Here is a 22,427-nt window from a genome sequence, read left to right on the forward strand (position 1 = left end):
TTGACCTACGTTGGATGAATTGGGATATTTAGATTTTGTAGCTGCCATAAGTGGCTGTGGAGGAAGTCTTTCCTAACACTTTATTTTGAAACACTTGAAGCCTTCAGAAAAGTTACACAAGGGATGTCTGCATATCCTTCACCAAGATTCATAAATTTGTTACTTTGCTTTATCTTCCTCTCCTCCTCTTTGCATTTACCCACACACGTATTTTGTTAGTTGAATGATTTGAGAGTAAGTTGCAGAAAACATGACCGTTCACTTCGCTCCATCATGTATCTCCTAGTGACAAGATTGTTCTCTTATATAACTGTGATAAGACCTTAACAACAATGCAATACCATCGAATAATATTCAGTCCATCATTAAAATACCCCCTTGTTCCCATACTAGCCTTTACAGCTTTTTTTCCCCCTGATCTAAAACCCTCTCAAGGACCACACTAGTTGTAGTTGTGTGTTGTGTATCTTTAGTCTCTTGATCTAGAAGAGTTCACGAGCCTTTTTGTTTTGCTTTATTTTTTGAGACATTGATACAATTTGAATCTAACCCTTATAGATTTCAACTTGTCTATTTCCTCTTGATTAGAGTCATAATTAAATTCGTAGAAATACTCCCTAAGTGATGTTGTGACCTTTTCAGTATATCCATCAGGAAGCTTATGATGAGAATATTATTGATGACATTATGTTTAATTACCTGATTAAGGTAGCATTTGCTAGATTTCTCCATTGCTAGGGTATTTTTTGCTCTCCCTACATTTTTCTCCAAGCATTAAGTAGCTTATCTGAGAGAAGAGCCCAGGATGTCTGGTAGAGGTGAGGGAAGTGAGATGGGGAAGAAAAGGCAGTCAACAGAGGGTGCATAGCCAAGCCAGTTAACACTAGTAGGCAACCAAACCTAATTTCACTGGGGAACTCAAGCCAATGTGGGACTCACAGCTCAGTGTTATTTCACAAGGTGGGTAAGAAATCTGGCCACCCCTTGGTGACAAGTACAACTAACTGCTTGATCTCCTTAAGCTGTTTCTCAGGAGCATGTATGAAGTACTATATCCCAGGACAACCCACCCAAAGGAAGAAAGGAGAAGAATTTACCCTTTAAAGCTACTGTATCTCATTGGTAAAAAGTTTGCCTCATGGTGTATTAATTCCCTCAGACTCCCCGGTTGTGCATGGGCTTCAGGTGGGTCCTACAGGTTCTCATACTTCCAAGGCAAGAGGGAACCCAGGGGTGGGAGCAAGAGGCATCTGGCATGACTAGGAAGTAAGGGACCGGTGGTGGTGCCTCTGTGCATTCACTCAACTCATGCATATTTAGTTGACCTAATAATGGCAGCTGGAGTAGAAAAGTGTTCAAGGGCCTCAGAGACTGACGAGGCCAAGAAGATTTGAGGTGCTGCATTAAGGTATGCGTGATAAATTAGGATTCTACTCTTGTTTAGCAAATATGCTCATGCATATATACACATAAAACATACACATAAACTAAATCTTTTTTAAAAAAGAGTTACCTGGGGATCCCTGGGTGGCTCAGCGGTTTAGCGCCTGCCTTCGGCCCAGGGCGTGATCCTGGAGTCTTGGGATCGAGTCCCACGTTGGGCTCCCTGCATGGAGCCTGCTTCTCCCTCTGCCTGTGTCTCTGCCTCTCTCTGTGTCTCTCATGAATAAATAAATAAAATCTTAAAAAAAAAAAAAATAAAGAGTACCTCTTGCGGTTGGTGATCCAGCCAAATTTTGCTTCCATATTTTTTGATAAATGTTTAAAGCTTTCTACAGTAAAGATATTTTAATTTCATAATGGGAAAATGGTCATGGACAGTTTTATTTTTTTTTATTTTTTATTTTTTTTTTTATTTATTTACGATAGTCATACAGAGAGAGAGAGAGAGGCAGAGACACAGGCAGAGGGAGAAGCAGGCTCCATGCACCGGGAGCCCGATGTGGGATTCGATCCCGGGTCTCCAGGATCGCGCCCTGGGCCAAAGGCAGGCGCCAAACCGCTGCGCCACCCAGGGATCCCCATGGACAGTTTTAAAAGGAAGATAGCTGTTTTTCAAAGTAGTAATTGGCAAAAAAAAAAGAATGATTCCATGTTTTACTTTTTATAGGGCAGAGATGAAGTTATCCTTTTCTGTGATGAAAGGTTGACTCTTCTAAGATATTGTTTAGAAAAGTAGAAAGTTGCTTTTTAAGTGTGAGAAATATAACTCTTATAAAATGAGTTTTTAAAGAATTAAAAAATAAACTTAGTATCCTACGCTATGTATTTCATTCATTCATCCATCCATCCATTCATTCATTTAATCACTCACCACTTTCCTCCCGGACCCATTACTATGAGCCAGGTACTATGCTACTCACTGGGGTGCCAAGAAGAATCAAGAATCTCCTGTCTTCTAGGGGGTTACATTGGAGTGGGGAACATGGATATAAAAGACAGCACTCACCAAATGCTTTCTTACATTTTCCAACCTCCATTGCAATTAAGCTGGGGTCTTGTGACAAGTTCTGTCCAGTGAACTGTGACCAGAAGTGATGCATATCACTTCTGGCCTAAGGCAGCTATGGACTGGTGTGACTTTTCCAACTCTTTCTCCCCACTGTAGTGGTGACCTTGGAGGTCACATATCTTAGATGTACAGCCACAGGATGGGCAGAGCCACCAGACTGCATTAGATCTTGCATGAAAGATGTAAACCTTTATTAAGTTATTCTTCCTCCTTTTTTTTTATTGTTGCAAAACATACATACTTAAATTTCAACCACTTCAACTATTTTTTTTTTAAGATTTTATTTATTTGACAGAGAGAGAGAGAGAGAGAGAGAGAACACAATCAGGGTAAGTAACAGGAGAAGGAGAAGCAGGATCCCTGCCAAGCAGGAAGCCTGACGTGGGGCTCCATCCCAGGACCTGGGATCATGATCTGACCTGAAGGCAGACAATGCTTTACTGATTCAGCCACCCAGGTGCCCCAACTTCAACCATTTTTAAGTGTACAACTCAGTAGTATTAGGTATATTCCCAATGTATACCCCTTTATTTTAACAAATAAGTGGACAAGTGCTCATTTGAGACTTTGTAAATATCTTCCACAACTTTCTAGTATCCATTGGTGATTTTTACTGGATACTGTTATCACATCATTTTCTTTTATTTATTCGGGAGAGATGTAGAGAGAGAGGCAGAAACATAGGCAGAGGGAGAAGCGGGCCTCCTGAGCCATCTAGGTGTCCCACATCATTTTTTTTTTTAAAGATTTTATTTATTTATTCATGAGAGACACAGAGAGAGGCAGAGACATAGGCAGAGGGAGAAGCAAGCTCTCCGCAGGGAGCCTGATGGGAGAGTCCATCCCAGGACCCCAGGATCATGACCTGAGCCAAAGGCAGCTGCTCAGCCATTGAACCACCCAGGTGTCCCTCACATCATTTTATTTATTTATTTATTTATTTATTTATTTATTTATTTATTTATTTATTCATTCATTCATTCATTCATTCATTTATTTATTTAATTAAAAAAACTTTTTTGAAAGATTTATTTATTTATTCATGAGAGACACAGACAGAGAGAGGCAGAGACACAGGCAGAGGGAAAAACAGGTTCCTCTCAGGGAGCCCAAGCTGGGACCCGATCCCAGATCCTGGGATCACGACCTGAACCGAAGGCAGCCGCCCAACCGCTGAGCCACCCAGGCATCACATCATTTTAATATGATAAATTTATGAGGTTGATTTTACTAATATTCCCCTTTAGAGATGAGGAAATTGGAGTGCAGAAAGTTTAAGTAATTGCCCAATTTAAATACCTGGTTGGGTGGAGCTGGATATTGATCAGCATTTTGACTGTAATATTCAAAGCATGCTTTATAGCAGTGATTGGCACACTATGGCTTGTGGACCGAATCTGCCACCTCTTTTTGTAATAAAATTTTATTGGGATACAAACATGTCCATTTGTTTATGTATTATCTATGGTTGCTTTCACATTAAAATGCCAGGGTTGTATAGTTGTGACAGAGACCATGTAGCCTGCAAAACCTAAAATATTTACCATCTGGCACTTGGCAGAAAAAGTTGCTGACCTCTGCTTTATGTAATAGGTCTTTCTTTAAATTTTTTATTTTAATTTTTATTAAAATAATACATGCACATATTTGGAGAATGAAATAGTGCTAAAAGTTTTATTTGGAAAAAGTAGATGCCTGCTACATTGTTCTCCACCCCAGTCCCACCCCTTGGAGACAGATCTGCTGTATTCCTTTTTTTTTAAGTAGCCTTCACACCCAGTGTGGATCTCATTTTGGGGCTCAAACTCAGGACCCTGAGATCAAGACCTGAGTTGAGATCAAGAGTTGGACACCTAACCGACTGAGCCAACCAGGCACCCCTGCTTCATTCTTTTAAGTGTTTTTTTCTGGCATTTATAGTTGCTTTTTTTTTTTTTTAAGATTTTTATTTATTCATGAGAGACACACAGAGGCAGAGGCAGAGACAGGCAGGCTCCCCACAGGGAGCCTGATGTGGGACTAGATTCCGGGACCTCAGGATCACAACCTGAACCAAAGGCAGACACTTAACCACTGAGCCACCCAGGTGCCCTATAGTTGCATTCTAAATACCATCCTTATTCCACTATATCTTTTTGTAACAATTTTAGTTTTTTTTTGTTTTGTTTTGTTTTGTTTTTAGGTAATGTCTGTGCTTAATGTAGGGCTTGATCTCACAACTCTAGATCAAGAGTTGAGTGCTCTTATCAGCTGAGTCAGGCAGGCACACAACCTGTTTTAACAGATTTTGTGTGTGTGTGTGTTCCAGTTTTTCTACATCCTTACTAATGTTGGTTATCCACTGTCTTTTATTGTAGCCATCCCTGTGTGTGTGAAGTGTTTTGTGCTTTTTAGAAGTTTTTATTTAAATTCCAGTTAGTTAACATACAGTGTAATATATTTTTTTTAAGATTATTTATTTATTCATAGAGACACAGAGAGAGAGAGAGGCAGAGACACAGGCAGAGGGAGAAGCAGGCACCATGTAGAGAGCCTGATGTGGGACTTGATCCAGGGTCTCCAGGATCACGCCCTAGGCTGCAGGTGGCACTAAACCGCTGCGCCACCTGGGCTGCCCCAAACAGTGTAATATTAGTTTCAAGTGTGTAATATAGTGATTCTGTTTTAACAATTTAATTTTTTAAAGTTTATTTATTTATTTAAATAATCTCTACCCCTAGCATGGGGCTTGAACTCACAACCTCAAGATCAAGAGTCACATGCTCTTCAGACTGAGCCATCCAGGCATCCCCATTATAACAATTTTAGACACTAATTATTGACTAACCTAATTTAGGCCACTCTTCTACTTATTTGGTGCCAGATTAGAATAATTTATCATTCTTAGCTGAAATACAATGTTTTATGATCATTTTTTTTTGTTTTATGATCATTTAAATAGTTTTTTGCATTTTCATCATATTTTAGAAAATTGAGACACCCTTAGCAATAGCTAACCTTTTAGTACTTCATGTGTGCATTTTTTTTTTTTTTTTTTTTTTAAGATTTTGTTCATTCATGAGAGAGAGAGAGAGAAAGGCAGAGACATAGGCAGAGGGAGAAGCAGCCTCCCCTCAGGGATCCCAATGTCGGACTTGATCCCTGAACTCCAGGATCACGCCCTGAGCAAAAGCAGAGCTTATCTGCTGAGCCCTCTAGGCATCCCCATGTTGCACAATTCTAATGCAGTTTCATGCAATATCCTGTTAATCTTGATAGAACCCCTAGGAAATGTAGGTATTATTATGTCCATTTTCTAGATGAGAGAACATCATTTGGTAGAGGTTATGTGATTTTTCCCGTGGTCAAGCACCTAGTGAATGATAGAGCCAGAAACTGACATTTAGAACTTGAGCCCCTAAATGCTGTATTGTAATGACACATGGAGCGTCCTGCCACTTGACATTCCCAGGTCTGTAGTTTTACTGTCTGCAAATAACCTGAAGACTACAGCTTGGAAGTTTGCTGAGGCACAGCTTTCTTTTTCCCCCAGAACTGTTTTATCTTTATTTTGCACACACCCACAGCCAGTTAGTTTGCACACACCCACTGAGTAATTTCATTTTACAAAAGGAGGCAGGAATTGGGTGATATCAAGAAGAGTGACATGTAGAAAAGAACAGGAAGGCAAACATGGGAAGCAAATAATTTTTAATTTTTTTAAAACACACCAAAGAATCATGCAGTGTTGCCAATAGTGGACGCAGGTATGCACATTCCTTTGCAACTGGTCCTGTGAAAGCAGCACCTTTCATTTCACCTTTTCTGTTTACCATGACCCCTGCGTTATCTTCAAAACAGAGAAACACACCAGCTTTTCTCCTGTAGGACTTTTGTTGTCCAGTTATCACTGCTGGATAACAGTGCTGGATAACACTGCTGGATACTACCTTTTCTTTTCTTTCTTTTCTTTTCTTTTCTTTTCTTTTCTTTTCTTTTCTTTTCTTTTTTTTCTTTTCTTTCCTTTTCTTTTCTTTCTTTCTTTCTTTCTTTCTTTCTTTCTCTTCTTTCTTTCTTTCTTTCTTTCTTTCTTTCTTTTCTTTCTTTTCTTTCTTTTCTTTCTTTTCTTTCTTTCACAGAGAGAGAGAGAGACAGAGACAGAGACAGAGGGAGAAGCAGGCTCCATGCAGGGAGCCTGAAGGGGGGAACTCGATCCCGGGTCTCCAGGATCACGCCCTGGGCTGAAGGCAGCACCAAACTGCTGAGCCACCCATGGTGCCCCTGTACCTTCTTTCTGAGCTCTGGTTTGTCATCTTCACTCTGGCCGTCACCATATCACCCCCACCAGCAGCAGGAAGTCTGTTCAGTCCCTGATCCTCTTTTGAGGAGATGATCTACAGATTTTTGGCTCCTGTGCTGAGCACAACTGATCACAGCTCCTACTGGAAGACCCAGGAAGTCCTAGAATTTTACACTGGAGGACCCACCATGTCCTTGTTTCTGGATCTTGAGTGTTGGAAAGGGACAGAAAGGCTGGGCACAACACTGAATCCATCTGATCTGAGACAGGTGTAGGGGTAGTCACGTAGTGGGTCAGCCAGTTGCAGGTGCTTCTTAGGGTAATTCTGTTTTCTCATGGACTATATATTTACATAGTCTCAGTATAATACATTGGCTCCCAAACTTGAGTTTGTGTCAGAATCACCTGGTAGGCTTGGGCAACCATTGACTTCTGGAGCTCACCTCTAGTTTCTGAGGTCCACAAGGTCTAGGGTAGGACTTAAGGATTTGCATTTCTGTTTTTTTTTTTTTTAAGATTTTATTTATTTATTCATAAGAGACTGAGAGGCAGAGAGAGAAGCAATTGTCATGCAAGGAGCCTAATGTGGGACTTGATCTTGGGACTCTGGGATCACACCCTGAGGCAAAGGCAGACACTCAACCACTGAGCTACCCAGGGGTCCTGAGGATTTGCATTTCTAATAAGCTCCCAGGTGATGCTGATGCTGCAAGAGACCTCACTGGTCTAATGCTTTATTCCTGAATGTTAGGGTCACCGTATTGCCTTCTCTTGCTCTTTATTTATTTTTTTTAAAGATTTTATTTATTTGAGAGAGACAGCTTAAGGGGGAAAGGGAGAAGCAGAGGGAGAGGGAGAAGCAGACTCCTTGCTAAAGGGGAGCCTAGCCAGGGGCTGATGTGGGACTTGATCCCAGGACCTTAGGATCATGACCTGAAGGCAGATGCTAAACCAACTGAGCCACCCAGGTGCCCCTTCTCTTGCTCTTTAATTTTCCTGTCTATGAGTCTTCTATCAGCTAGCTTGTTAGGTCCTGGAAAGCAGATCAGTTATTGTGGCTTTTAGTTTTTTTGTTGTTTATGTATATTTTATTTATTTGAGAGAGAGAGCATGAGTGAGCATGAATTGGGGGGAGGGGCGGAAGGAGAGGGAGAAGCAGACTGTATTAAGCAGGGAGCCAGCCAGGGGACTCTATCCCAGCATCCTGAGATCATGTTCTGAGCTAAAGACAGACACTTCACTGACTGAGCTACCCAGGTGCCCCTGGCTTATACTTCTTTTATGACCTCACTGAGGCCAAGGTCATGTTGCTCATATGATAGGTAGTAATCAGTTGGTTGGTTACTCTCCCTTGGTGTGTTTTGTAATTTTGACTTTTCCAATTATAAATATTACAGTTATACATTCTAATTATAAAAATCACCTTTAATAATACAATTGCTCTAGCAAAATTTTTATTGTGTATTTAAGTAGGCTATATACCCAGCATGAGGCTTGAACTCATGACCCTGAGATCAGGCTTCCCATGCTCTACTGACTCAGCCAGCCAGGTGCCCCAACTCTAGAAAAATTTTAACAAAGATGGAAGTGGACTCTAAAGGATCTTCAGTGATAGCTAAGCACTGAGGAACTTAGTCTGATTGGGGCAGTGCTTATAAATAAAGTGTTAAGTAAATAAAAAACTTGTAGAATACTGCATATGGGTGCTTTAATCTGATTTTGAGTGGAGGTTCTTGTTTTTTACCTTTACCATTCTTTGAGATCTTTTTTAATCTTCTGTTTTTATAGAGGTTACTCAAAATCAACATGTTTGGGGCTGAGGAAGCAGTTCTTGGAGGCTGTGGCAGCCATCCTTCTGCTGGTGGCAACTCTGTATTATGCTTTGGACAGGTAACTGTGTTTATCATACCTGGAAAGAATGAGGTTAAGTGAAAAGGTAGGAGAATGTAATTTGTAAAGCATTGCCATAGATGTAGAAGCTATTTATTGTCAGTGGTTTTCCTGTTAGGTGCATTATTTTGCGAGTCTGATGAACTCTCAGGCCATTTTGGAATTTTGACATCAAAAGACAAATAGTACTGGAGATTACATTTAGATTTATATTTTGTTTATTTTTTTGGCTAGATTACATATTCATATGGTATAACACTCAAAATGAAACGTGGACTGTGAATGAAAAATCTCATTTATTTCCCCATCACTCCTGTTCACATTTCACCCAGTTCATTTTATTGGAGGCATCCAAAGATTCCCATGTCATATTCTTTGTGGAGATAGTCTGTGCTTATCAAAGAGATTCTTGCTTTGTCCACTCAAATTCTGTCTTTACCAGAGATTTGTTGATGAAGATTTATTTCATTTAAATAAGGAAGGAAAAAATTACTAAGGGGACAAAAATCAAAACTAGTAGCAGTATATTTAGCTGCATATACAGGGTGGGAAATTGTTTAAGCAGAGAAGAGGTATACAACTTTGGAGAGGACGGTGGGTCTCCCCTACTCCCTCGCAGGCATAAATGTCACACACAGACTCTGAAGCAGGAAGTTTCAGTTTACCAGTTGTGGCTTGAGGAAGTTTTGTAAGGATGGTAGTGACACCTAAGGCGATGCCTGTCTACTTGTGGCCCTGTGACCTTTTCTGAGTCCATGAGGTCAAGAAGAGTTCCATAATAATACTAAAGTACTTCTTGCCTTTTCCTTTTCACACGAGTGAAGAGTGGGACTTGCCAGGCCATGCGCAGCCTATTGTGATACTGCTAGGATGGCTGATGGAAGAAGGTGTGCCTTAAAGGTTTCTCAGTTTCAATTCCTAACATTGGTAGTTATAACCCACATAAACAAAAGCTCTTAGGGTCCTCAATACTTTTTGAGAGTGTAAAAGGGTCTGGAGACCAAAAAGTTGGAGATTTGCTGATGTAGGAATGGAAGAAATGTCAATTTAATTTTTCTTTTCTGAATTGCAGTATCAGTACACAGCAGAAGAGTACCAGGCCATCCAGAATGCTCTGAGGCAGAGGCTGGGCCCAGAATACATCAGTAGCCGCATGTCTGGAGGAGGCCAGAGGGTAGGAGAATTGATATGCTTGAAAAGTGGGTGCTCCTAATAGCTGGCTACTCAGATGATCTCAACAGCTCCCTCTCTGGGTCCTCATGGATTCAGGTCTCTTGCTCACTGTTGCTACATGTTCCCTCGTGTCTTTGGGAGAGGATGGGTTCCAGCCATCATTGTCATTTGAAGTGACCCAAGTCTTGTCTTGAGACTTCCATGCCTGCCTTCTTGGGATTTTTATACCATCTTTTAAAAATGTTTCTTTTGCCTTTTGCTTCTAAATTTAACTTCTGTGTATATTTTTGGTCTTCTGTAATATATGTCAACCTGAGACTTGTACTTTTTTGGAAACTGCTAAGTGAGTGAATATCTTTCCCCTCTGAGTCTAGTCCCTCCCCTGAGACAAAACATTAGTTCTAACTGGTTCCTTCTGGAAGATCTTTGAAATAAGTTCACTGAGAATTTCCCTGGAATGTTAAAGGGCAGTTTTGCCAAAAAACAAAAACAAAAACAAAAACAAAAAACTGGTAAGGAATAAATTAAGTAAATTTTGATTCTTATTTAAATATGGCAAGGAATTTTAACAAGCTTTTTTTTTTTTTCTTCCCCTTAACTTTCTTTTTCCAGGTATGTTACATTGAGGGTCACAGGGTAATTAATCTGGCCAATGAAATGTTTGGTTATAATGGCTGGGCACACTCTATCACACAGCAGAATGTGGGTGAGTGTATTTCCTGGCAATGGTGACTTCTTCATTTCCCTTACTTTTATACTAATTTCTGATGAGAGTATTTTGTGGGTGAGGATGTAGGGTAGGTATGTTTGGTTGGCAATAGGAAGAATATGGGTGAGGCACAGGGATCAGTATCCTCTTCAACTGGTTCTCTTTCCCACTCCTAGATTTTGTTGACCTTAACAATGGCAAGTTCTACGTGGGAGTCTGTGCATTTGTGAGAGTCCAGTTGAAGGTGAGGGTGATGGAATAGACCTGCTGCCTCCAAGGATTGGGTGGGTGGTAAGAGAGAATGAGCAGGTAGAGAATTCTCTGGAAGTAGCACAGCCATGCTAGAGATCTAGGCTCAGAGCTGGGACTCAGCCAGTGTTCCTTAGGATGGTGGTATCCAAAGATTCTTACTCATGTGGCCTCTAAATGAATTCTGAAAAACTCACATTTTCTTGCACATTTTAAGTTGACACCTGAAAGTTTTCACCATAAGTATAAATGAGATCTTCTGTGTTTCAAAAAGTTTGCGTTACACTGCTTTGCTTTTATGAAAGATCTATACTGGTAACTGTTTTCGCTTAACTGAAAGAAATCCGGAGAGGATTTTCACTTTTACGATAAACGGCATTGTACACTGGCAGCAAGAGTGGCCCTGCCAGTCCATCCCTGGGAACTCCCCTCAGCATCTCGGCATCAAGCTGCCAGAGCTTTGAACTGTATTTGTGAACAATTTGCTTTATCTGGATTTATTGTTTGCATCTTAACAAGATGTGTCCTAAGGTATCAGAAAAGCATAACAAGTTATTTTCCAGATCTGGGAATGCTCAAAAATTTTTCCATATAAATTAATGGTAATTGCTTCTTTGCTTTACACCATTTTGACTTAAGAAAGTTCTCATAAGAATGTTCTACTTTCAGATAGTGGGGTAAGCCTGTACTTGCAATGATATGTTTTTAGCATATTGTAGAATTTGACATTCTAAAATAAATGTTACATCTTTCTCTTCCTTTTTTTATTCTAGTATAATGAACATACAGTGCTATGTTAGGTCAGGTGAACAATGTAGTGATTCAGCACTTCTGTACATCTCTCATAGCTCCTCAGGATAAGTATGTTCTTCATCCCTTTTAGTCCATGCATCTTTTTTTGTTACATCATTTTTAAATGAACCAATGGATTTTAAATATCATAAATGATTAAATACCGTCATCCACTTAATACATGAGCAAACTATTCTCTAATCATGAGAAATTTTACATTGTTTCTTCTCAAACCCCTATTTCCCTTATATCTCTCCATTGGCTTTTGTCCATATATATGTGTGCATGTATAAATATATGTGTGTGTATATGTATATATAAATAAAATGTATTGTTTATAATTAAATATGTTTGGAATATATATATATGTTTGGAGTATGTACTATATATGTTATATATATTCAGAACATTTTAATGAAACCTTAACATATTCCTCTGTGTGTATGTATGTGTATATAAAAGTAATTTTGGGGGGTAAATATTCAGTGATCTTAAGGCTCTAAATTATAAAAAAATTTTTCTGGATTGAGTTACCATTACAGGTATTATTAACACACAATTGATCAGCCAGTTGTGTCTGTGAGGAGGACAAAATAACTACATCAAAATTTATATACTTAATAAAAATAAATTTTTGTGGAAAATGCATTTCTTAATGAGATGGATGAAGCTTTTTTTGTTATTGTTTTAAAGATTTTTTATTTATTTGAGACAGAGCGAGGGTGCACACATGAGCAGGGAGGGGCAGAAGGAGAGGGAGAAGCAGACTGGCAGCTGAGCAGGGAGCCCAATGTGGGACTCCATCCCAGGGCCCTGGGATCATGACCTGAGCTGAAGGCAGACGCTTAGCTGACTGAGCCACTCAGGCGTCCCATAGCTCTTTTTTCTTTTTGGGTAGTTTATATGTTCATAGTTTCATATTACTTTTTCTTAGATGTTCAGCATTAATTCTATTCTGACTTCTTATTTTTATAAATAGTACTGAAAAACCTTGTTCATATAAACTGGGAATAGAGAGAGTTTTGTTACAGTGTCACTCATTTCTTTGAATAAGCTTTCTGAGTTATATCTCAAAAATCAGAGTGCTATCATCCAAAATTACATTTGGTTCTTTACCAGGTACTAACTTGATCAGGTGAACCTTCATTTTTGGCGAAAGCCAAGAAATGGATACCACCTGACCTGTGAGATTTGCTATTCAATCATTAGAATCTGTTAAATATAATATTTCATCTTTTCCTTTTGTTCACTGTCCCAGAGGTTTTTAGACCTTGGAGTAATGCACCTTAGGAAGATTTAGGGTAGGTTAGTTGTGTGCCTTTTTTATGTGAAAGAGGAAGAGGGAAGGGAAAATTGTCTCACACATTCCCAGGCAGATGAGGTCTAGGATGCAGTACTGGAAAAGAGTTCTGTTACAGTTCTCGGTGCCCATGTCCTGAAGCAAGGTGCCTGGGTCCTCTTTGCCCAGTGTGAACGCCCTTGAGGGTGAGAAGAGCTGTGGAACCAGGGAGAGGCCTGCAGCTTTTCACGTTGGACTCTGAGCTCTTTTTCTACCTGTAGGATGGCTCGTATCACGAAGACGTGGGCTATGGTGTCAGCGAGGGCCTCAAGTCCAAAGCCTTGTCTTTGGAGAAGGCCCGGAAGGAGGCCGTGACTGATGGGCTGAAGCGGGCACTGAGGTAAGCGCAAGAGCTGGAGTCTAACCTGCTTCCGTTTGGCTCTGCTTTCAGAGCAGTTGTGATTTCTGTTCATTTGTTTAAAAGTTAAAATAGCCCAAGTCTCACGTGTCTTCCTGCCCCCATCAGCCCTGCCTCCTCCTCCTCGTATTTCTCTCATGCTTTGTTATGCCTACGTCTCCCTTCTTTGGGAACAGGTGTAGAATACCATGTTCTCTATTCTGTCCTTGATTTTGCACACCCCCAACCCCGTCTTGAATCCTGAGACCTTTCTACATGAGTACAGAGATAGCTTTCCTATTCTGTCAAAACACCTGAACAGTTTCTCATTGTGTATGTACAACTTAGTTACATAGAACAGGTTTTGTTCAGTTTTACTTTTCTGGGGGTCATACATGGCCTTCGAGAATCAAAGTGAATTGAATCCCCAGAAAAACGTGTTTGAACATACATGAAAAACTTACAGTACTGTAACTTGTGCATGAGGCCAGATATCTCAAGCAAAGTGCTTCAGTCATGGAGACAGATTGTGCTCTAAGCATGTGTCACCCACTGTTATTGGGGGAATTAGAACAGTCCTTAGAAAAAAAAAAATCTCTGCTCCGGAATTAGTGCTTCATGGCAGGAGGTAGCTAATGGTGTTTTCTTAGTCTTTTTGTACTCCCTGCCTCTTGTTGAGGGCAGAGACTGGCAAAGGCTGTGCCCAGTCCTGTATTTTGAGAGCCTGATACAGTGTATGAACATGGCAGGTACTCAAGAAACATTTCTGGATGTATATTAGGGTCCATCTCCTTTGCCGCAGTTGGGAAGCACTGTGCACAAAGGTCGTAACTCTGTTCTCTGATATTTACATGTAATCATTCTCAACCTGTTGCACTCTTTTTTTCCTTATCCTTAGAAGTTTCGGGAATGCACTTGGAAATTGTATTCTGGACAAAGACTATCTGAGGTCACTAAATAAGCTTCCACGCCAGGTATGTTAGAAGTGGATGAATGGACTGCATCATAGGAAAACTAGAGCCAGTTCCCTGGTGGCATGGGTTGAGTATTCCTGGAAGGAGAGAGAAGGGGAGACCCAACCCTTTCAAGGTCTGGAATGTGTATTTCAGACTTGTTAGACGACCAGAGGCAACAGGAACCAATCACCTTATTTTCCAGCTGAAGGGATTGAAGCCTAGAGAATCTATGCCACTTGTTTTCTTCTCCACGGAGAACTGCGTTCAGGAATGGTCTGTGAAACCTCAAAAGGAGCACAGAGCGCCCTGCGGTACCCCTGTCATTCTTTAAAAACCCTCAAAGAACCTCAGCTCTTCAATCTTGCCGCTCCTGCTGTTTAGGGGTCTAGAATCATGCATCCCTGGAGTCACTCTTGGCCAGGGCTGAGTCAGGCAGAGGAGCCTTCCTGTTGCCTGGGTGGAGTGGCTGCTGTCTCCAGGGTGGTCTCGAGGCCCCCTGCAGTGCTGCTGCCCAGGGCGGCAGTCCCCTACTTGTCCTGGAGGGGTTCTTCTTGTGGAGACCCTGACAGAGGGGGGTGGCACTTGGCATCTGTCAAAATGCCACACTTTCCCTTGTTAAAATCCTTTTCATATGTTACTGGACTCCATTTGCTTTATCTTGGTAAGACTTTTTGCATCTGTGTTTATGAGGTATATTAGTCATGTTTTTTTTTTCTTATGGTAAAAAACACATAACATAAAATTTACCATTTTAGCCATTTTTAAGTGTACAGTTCACTGATGAAATAGATTTCCAGAACTTTTTAGTCTTGGGATCCTGCAACTCTATACCCATAGGACAGCTCCCCTTTCCCCCTTCTAACAGCCCCTGGTTATCACCATTCTACTTACTGTTACTATGAATTTGACTACTTTAGATGCCTCGTGTAAGTGAAATCATCCTGGTTTTTTACTTTTTTTGGTGACTTATTTCACTTAGCATAAAGTCCTCAAGTTTCATCTATGTTGAGCCTATGGCAGAATTATCTTCCTTTTTTTTTGGTGCACTTGACTGACTTAGTCAGTTGAGCACGCAGCTCTTAATCTCAGGTTGTAAGTTTGAGCCCTGTGTTGGGTGTAGAGATTACTTATGCATAAAATCCTTTAAAAAAAACAAGAATTACCTTCTTTTTTTTAAGGCTGAACAATATTCCACTGAATGTATACACTGCATTTTCTTTTTTCCTTTTTTCCATCAATGGACATTTGGATGGCTTTCATCTCTTGATTTGGGAATAGTCTGTTAGGAACATGGGTTTGCAAATACCACTTCAAGATCCTGCTTTCAGTTATTTTGGATAAATATCTAGGTGGGATTGCTGGATCATATGGTAGGGTTTGTTTGTTTGTTTGTTTGTTTATTTATTTATTTATTTATTTATTTATTTATTTATTTATTTATTTTTACGCAGAGCTTGAGCTCATCTGAGCTCAAAACCTGAGCTGAGATCAAGAGTCATGCACATGGGACACGTGGGTGGCTAAGCCGTTGAGCCTTTGGCTCAGGGTGCGATCCCAGAATCTGGGATTGAGTCCCACATCGGGCTCCCTGCATGGAGCCTGTTTCTCCCTCTGCCTGTGTCTCTGCCTCTCTCTGTCTCTCTCTCTCTGTGTCTCTCAAGAATAAATAAATAAAATCTTAAAAAAACAAAAAAAAAGAGTCAGCCACTTAACCAAATGAGCCACCCAGACACCTTCATATGGTAGTTTTTTGAGGAAGTTTTTGAGGCACTGTTTTCTATAACGGCCACATCATTTTATAGTTCAATCAACAGTGCACAAGTGTTCCAATTTCTTTGTATCTTCACCAACACTTACTATTTTCTGTGTTTTTTGATAGCAGCCATTCTAGTGGGTGTTGAAGTACTATCTTCTTGTGGGTTTGATTTACATTTCTCTGATGATGAGTTTCAATACTGAACGTCTTTTCGTATGCTTTTTGGCCATTTGTACATCATCTTTGGAAAAATGACTATTCAAGTTTCTTGCCCATTTTTTAAAATTTATTTTTATTTATTTATTTTTTAAAAGTTTTAAATTATTTATTCATGAGAATGCACAGAGAGGAGAGAGAGAGAGGCAGAGACACAGGCAGAGGGAGAAGCAGGCTCCATGCAGGGAGCCCGACGTGGGACTTGATCCAGGGTCTCCAGGATCACACCCTGGGCTGCAGGTGGCGCTAAACCGCTGAGCCACCAGGGCTGCCCTTGCCCATTTTTTTTTAAATGGGTTATCTAGTTTTTTGTTATTGGGTTATAGGAATTCTGTATATATTCTGAATATTAACCCCTTTTCAGAGACAGGATTGCAAATTTTTCTATTTCATAGGTTGCATTTAAAGTGTTTAAGTTTGACATTGTCCCATTTGTATATTTTTTGCTTTGGTTGCCTGTGGTTTTGGTGTCATATGTAAGAAATCATTGTCAAATCCAATGTCCTGAAGCTTTTCCCATAAATTTTCTTCTATGAGTTTTATGGTTTGAGGTCTTTAATCTGTCTTGGATTTATTTTTGTTTATGTTGTAAGACACAGGTCTAACTTCATTCTTTTGCATGTGGATATCCAGTTTTCCCAGCATCATTTGTTGAAAAGACTTTCCTTTTCCTCATTGAGTGGTCTTGGCACACTTGCTGATACTCACTTGATCATATATACAAAGTTTTATGTCTGGATTCTCTATTCCATTGGACTGTGTGTCTTTATGGCAGTATCATACCATTTTGATCACTGTATCTTTGCAGTATGTTTTGAAATCAGAAGGTATGAGTCCTTTAATTTTGTTCTTTTTCAATACTGTTTTCATTATTTGAAGTCTTTTGAGGTTCTATATGAAATTTTAGGGTGAAATTTTTTGTTTATGCAAATGATGCTATGAGAATTTGATAGGGTTTGTGTTGAATCAGTAGGTCTCTTAACCATGTCAAGTCTTCCAGTTTATGAACATGGGATGTCTTTCCATTTATTTGTGGCTTCTTTAATTACTTTCAGCAGTGTTTTGTAGTTTTCTGTGTACAGGTCTTTCCCATTCTTGGTTAGGTTTATTCCTGAGTATTTTATTCTTTTTGATGCTATTATAAATGGATTGTTTTCTTCATTTTCTTTTTGGATTGTTCATTACTAGTGTATAGACAGAACTAATTTTTGTGTATTGATTTTTGTATCCTTCAACTTTGCTGAATTTGTTTATTCTAACAATTTTTTTGTAGTCTTTAGGTTTTTCTGCATATGAGATCATGTAATCTACATCTAGAGATATTTTTCTTTTCCACTTTGGATTCCTTTTATTTCTTTTTCTTGCTGAATTGCTCTGGCTAGGACTTCCAGTATGTTGAGTATAAGTTGTGAGAGTGGTCATCCTTGCCTCGTTCCTTATATTATAGAAAAGCTTTCAGTCTTTCACCATTGAGTATGATGTTGGCTGTGGGCTTTTCATATATGGCCTTTATTATGTTGAGGTATATTCCTTCTATTTCTAGTTTGTTGAATATTTTTATTATGAAAAGGTATTGAGTCTTAATCGAATGCTTTTTCTGCATTAATAGAGATTACCATGTACTTTTGTTCCTTCTTCCTGTTACTCTGGTATATCACATTGATTGATTTGTGGAGTTGAACCATCTTTGCCTCCTATGAATAAATCCCCCTTGGTTGTGGTATATAATTCTTTTAATGTGCTATTGAATTCAGTATGCTAGTATTCGGAGGGTCTTTTTTTTTTTTTTTTTTAAAGATTTATTTATTTATTTGAGAGAGAGAAAGAGTGCATATGCATGAGCCAGGAGAGGGGCAGAGGGAAAGAAGCAGACTCCTTGCTAAGCATGGAGTCCGATGACCTGGAGCTCAGTCCCATGACCCTGAGATCATGACCTGAGCTGAAATCAAGAGTCAGCTGCTTATCCAACTGTGCCACCCAGGTGCCCCCAGAGGATCTTTGTATCAATATTCATCAAGGATATTGTTCTATAGTTATATTGTTCTATAGTTTTCTCACAGTTTTTTTTTTTTTCCTTCTTGTAGTGTCATTGGTTTTGTTTTGTTTTGGTTTTATTAAGTTTCTTATTTTAGTTCCAGTCTAGTTAATATGCAGTGTTATATTAGTTTCAGGGGTATGATATAGTTGATTCAACAATTATATATATTACTCAGTGCTCATCATGATCAATGTATGTAGTGTCATTGTTTGACTTTGGTCTTACAAAATGAATTGGAAATGTTCCTCTGCTTTAGCTTTTGGAAGAGTTTGAGTACTGGTGTTAATTCTTCAAATGTTTGGTAGAATTGTCCCACGAAGCCATCTAGTTCTGGGCTTTGTTGTTGGTAGGTTTTGGACTAGTGATTTAATCTCTTAACTAGTTACTGATCTCTTCAGGTTGTTCGCTTCTTCATGTTTAAGTCTGGGGAGGTTGTATGTTTCTAGGAATTTGTCCATTTCTTCTAGCTTATCTGATTTGTTGTATTATAATCTTATTTCTGTGGCATTTGTTATAATGTCCCTACTTTCTGATTTTAGTTATTTGAGTCTTCTCCCTTTTTTTTTCTTAGTTAATCTAGCTAAGGGTTTATCAATTTTGTTGATCTTTTAAAAAAAAAGTTAAAAAAAACTAATTCTTAGTTTTGTTTTGTTTCTTTTCTTTAAGATTTATTTATTTATTTATTTATGATAGAGAGAGAGAGAGAGAGACAGGCAGAGACACAGGAGAAGGGAGAAGCAGGTTCCATGCCAGGAGCCCGACGTGGGACTCGATCCCGGGACTCCAGGATCACGCCCCAGGCCAAAGGCAGGCGCCAAACTGCTGAGCCACCCAGGGATCCCCTAATTCTTAGTTTTGTCAGTTTTTTGTCTGTTGCTTTTCTATTCTGTATGTCATGTATCTCTGCTCCAAGCTTTATTTCATTTTATCACTAGCTTATGTCAGCTATAAACTTTTCTGTTAGCACTGCTTTTGCTGCAAACCATAAGTTTTGATATGTTGTGTTTCATTTTCATTGTCTCAAGATATTTTCTAATTTCCCCTGTGACTTGTTCTTTGACCCACTGGTTAAGAGTGTACTGTTTAATTTACATGTTTGTGGATTTTCCACTTTTTTCTTCTGCTATTGATTTCTGGCTTCATTCCACTGTGATCAGTAAGCATACTTTTGTATGATTTCTGTATTCTTCAACTGGTTAAGACTTGTTTTGTTGCCTAACATGTGGTCTCTCCTAGAGAATATTTCATGTATATTGAGAAGAATTTATATTCTGTTTTTGGGTAGTATTGGGTATATGTCTGTTAGGTCCAGCTGGCTTTATAAAGTTCAAATCCTCTATTTCCTTATTGATCTCCTATTTGGTTATTCTACCCACTATTGGAAGTACAATTTGACAACTCCTACTATTATTGTATTGTGTTGCTATTTATTTCTCCTTCCAGTTCTGTCAGTTTCTTTTATGTATTTAGGAGCTCTGGTGTTTGGTACACAAAGATGTATAATTGTTATACCTATTCAGTGAATTGACCCTTTAATCGTTATATAATGTCCTCCTTTGTCTCTTGTAACAGTTTTAGACTTAAAGTCTGTTTTGTCTGGTATTAGTATAACCTGCCTTGCTCTTCTTTTGTATCAGTTATATGGAATATTTTTTCTCATCCTTTCACCTTTACCATGTGTCCTTAGATATAAGGTGAGTCTCTCATAAGAAGCATATACTTGTATCTTGTTTTTTTAAATCTGACTAGCCAATCTGTCACTTGATTGGGGTGTTTAATCCATTTACATTTGAAGTATTGATAGGGAAGGACTTACTATTGCCATTTTATTGTTTTCTGTATTTTGTAGCTTTTTTGTTCCTCCTTTCCCTCTTACTGCCTTCATTTGTGTTCTGTTGACTTTTGGGTAGTGACATGATTTGATTCCCTTCTTACTTCCTTTTGTGTATATTCTATAGCTATTTCCCTTGTGGTTATCATTGCAATTTTAAAACATCTTAAAGTTGTAGCATTCTAACTTGATAAGTTCAGTTGCATACAACAACTCTATTCCTTTACAACTCCACCCCTGTTCCACTTTATCTCATTGATGTTACATCTTTATATATTGTATACCCTGTATCCGAGATTTGCTGTTATAAAAACTGTAATTTTTTTTTAATTGTAATTGTTTTTAAAAATTCTATATTCATGGAGCACCTGGGTGGCTCAGTGGTTGAGTGTCTGCCTTTGGCTCAGGTCATGATCCTGGGGTCTTGGGATCGAGTTCTGCATCGGGCTCCCTATGGGGAGCCTGCTTCTCCCTCTGCCTGTGTCTCTGCCTCTCTGTGTGTGTGTCTCATGAATGAATAAAAAAAAAAATTCTGTGCATCAAAAGTACAATAATATAGGCTACTATATTTATGTCTGTATTTACCTTTACTGGAGAATTTATTATTTTCATATAGCTTTGTGTTAGTGTTTAGCATCCTTTTGTTTCAGTTTGAAGAACTCCTTTTACCATTTCTTGCAGAGCAGATCTAGTAGAAATGAACTCCCTCTGCTTTTGTTTTTATAATAGTCTTAATTTCTCTATTTTTGAAAGATAGTTTTGCTGGATACAGTATTCTTGACTGAGTCTTTTTCTTTCAGCACTTTGAATATTTCATCCCACTCTGTTCTGGCCAATAAGGAGAAACCTAATAATCTTATGGAGGCTCTCTTGTATGTGATAATTTGTTTTTCTCTTGCTGCTTTCAAGATTTCTTTTTGTCTTTGACTTTTTAAAAATTGAGATATAATTGAATATAACATTATTTTAGTTTTAGGATACAGCATAATTTGATACTTGATAGATTATTACATTATCAACATAATAAGTCTAGATAACATCTGTCACCATACCTAGTTACAGTTTTTTTTAAAATAACTTTTAAGATTTACTCTTTTAGCAATTTTCAAATATACAGTATTATTAACTTTAGTCACTATGCTGTGCATTATATTCCCATGACTTATTTTATAACTGGAAGTTTGTGCTTTTTCACACACCCTCCCACCTCCTATTTTGCCTGCCACCTGCCTGTTCCTGGCAACTACTGATCTGTTCTCTGTACCTATGTGCTCCCTCTCCCCCATGAGATTCCACATGTAAGTGAGATGATACGGTGTTTGTCTTTCTCTGTCTCACTTCAGTAGCATAATGCCCTCAAGGTGCATCCACATTGTGGAAAATAGCAAGAATTCCTTCTTCTTTATGGCTGAATAATATTCCAATGTATATTTATTACATTTTCTTTATCCATTCATCCACGGTTGGACACTTAGGTTATTTCCATACCTTGGCTATTGTAAATAATGCTGCGGTGGACATGGGGTGCAGATATCTTTCTGAGTTAGTATTTTTGTTTTCTTTGGATAAATACCCAGAAGTGGAATTGATGGATCACATGGTAGTTCTATTTTTAATTATTTGAGGTCCCTCCATACTGTTTTCCACAGTGGCTATACCAGTTTGTATTCCCACCAGCAGTGCATAAGGGTTCATCTTTCTCTACATCCTTGCCAACGCTTTTTTTTTTTTTTGCCATTTTGACAGGTGTGAAGTGGCATCTCATTTTGGTTTTGATTTGTCTTTCCCTGATGATTGGTGATGTTGAGCATCCTTTCAAACATCTGTTGACCATCTGTGTATCTTTGGAAAAATGCCCATTTTTAAAAATGAAATTATTTAGGTGGTTTTTTTTTTGTTTTTTTGTTTTTTTTTTTTTTTTTTTTTTTTTGCTATTGAGTTGTGAGTTCTTTACATATTTTGGAATTAACTCCCTATCATTTACAAATATTTCATCCATTCATTAGGTTACTTTCTCATGTTTATAGTTTCTGTTGCTCTGCAGAAGCATTTTAGTTTGATGTAGTCACGCTTGTTTATTTTTGCTTTTGTTGGTTTTGCTTTGGTGTCAGATCCAAAAAGTCATCACCAAAACCAATATTAAGGGCTTATCTCCTGTGTTTTATTCTAGGAGTTTTATGGTTTCAAGTCTTACACTCAAGTCTGTTCTTCATTTTGAGTATATTTCTGCATTGCGTCAGATAGTGGTCTAGTTTCATTCGTTAGCATATACTGTCCAGTTTTCCCAACATTTATTTATTGAAGAGATTGTCCTTTCTACATTGTACATTCTTGGCTTCTTTGTCATAAA

At 38.8% G+C, this 22,427-nt stretch overlaps 1 protein-coding gene and 1 pseudogene across 6 annotated transcripts in view; one reads left to right on the top strand and one right to left on the bottom strand.

Moving 5' to 3' along the window:
* The window catches only part of RAD52 (RAD52 homolog, DNA repair protein), a 35,997-nt gene that overhangs the window by 6,035 nt on the left and 7,535 nt on the right, over nt 1-22,427 (top strand). For 3 of the 6 annotated variants that reach the window (XM_055315534.1, XM_055315535.1, XM_055315537.1), the window contains exons 2-7: nt 8,580-8,681; nt 9,754-9,855; nt 10,467-10,560; nt 10,740-10,807; nt 13,165-13,283; nt 14,179-14,254. In XM_055315534.1, coding sequence (XP_055171509.1) covers nt 8,598-8,681; nt 9,754-9,855; nt 10,467-10,560; nt 10,740-10,807; nt 13,165-13,283; nt 14,179-14,254 — 543 coding nt within the window. In that variant the 5' untranslated portion in view covers nt 8,580-8,597. Of the gene's footprint in view, nt 1-1,022; nt 1,186-8,579; nt 8,682-9,753; nt 9,856-10,466; nt 10,561-10,739; nt 10,808-13,164; nt 13,284-14,178; nt 14,255-22,427 lie in introns of all 6 variants that reach the window. The other 3 variants (XM_055315536.1, XM_055315538.1, XM_055315539.1) reach the window with 3 other exon arrangements.
* LOC129503365 (60S ribosomal protein L23-like) lies at nt 5,823-8,097 on the bottom strand (annotated as a pseudogene).

The sequence above is a fragment of the Nyctereutes procyonoides genome, unplaced genomic scaffold, assembly GCF_905146905.1.
Source record: "Nyctereutes procyonoides isolate TBG_1078 unplaced genomic scaffold, NYPRO_anot_genome, whole genome shotgun sequence".
NCBI classification, from domain to species: domain Eukaryota; kingdom Metazoa; phylum Chordata; class Mammalia; order Carnivora; family Canidae; genus Nyctereutes; species Nyctereutes procyonoides.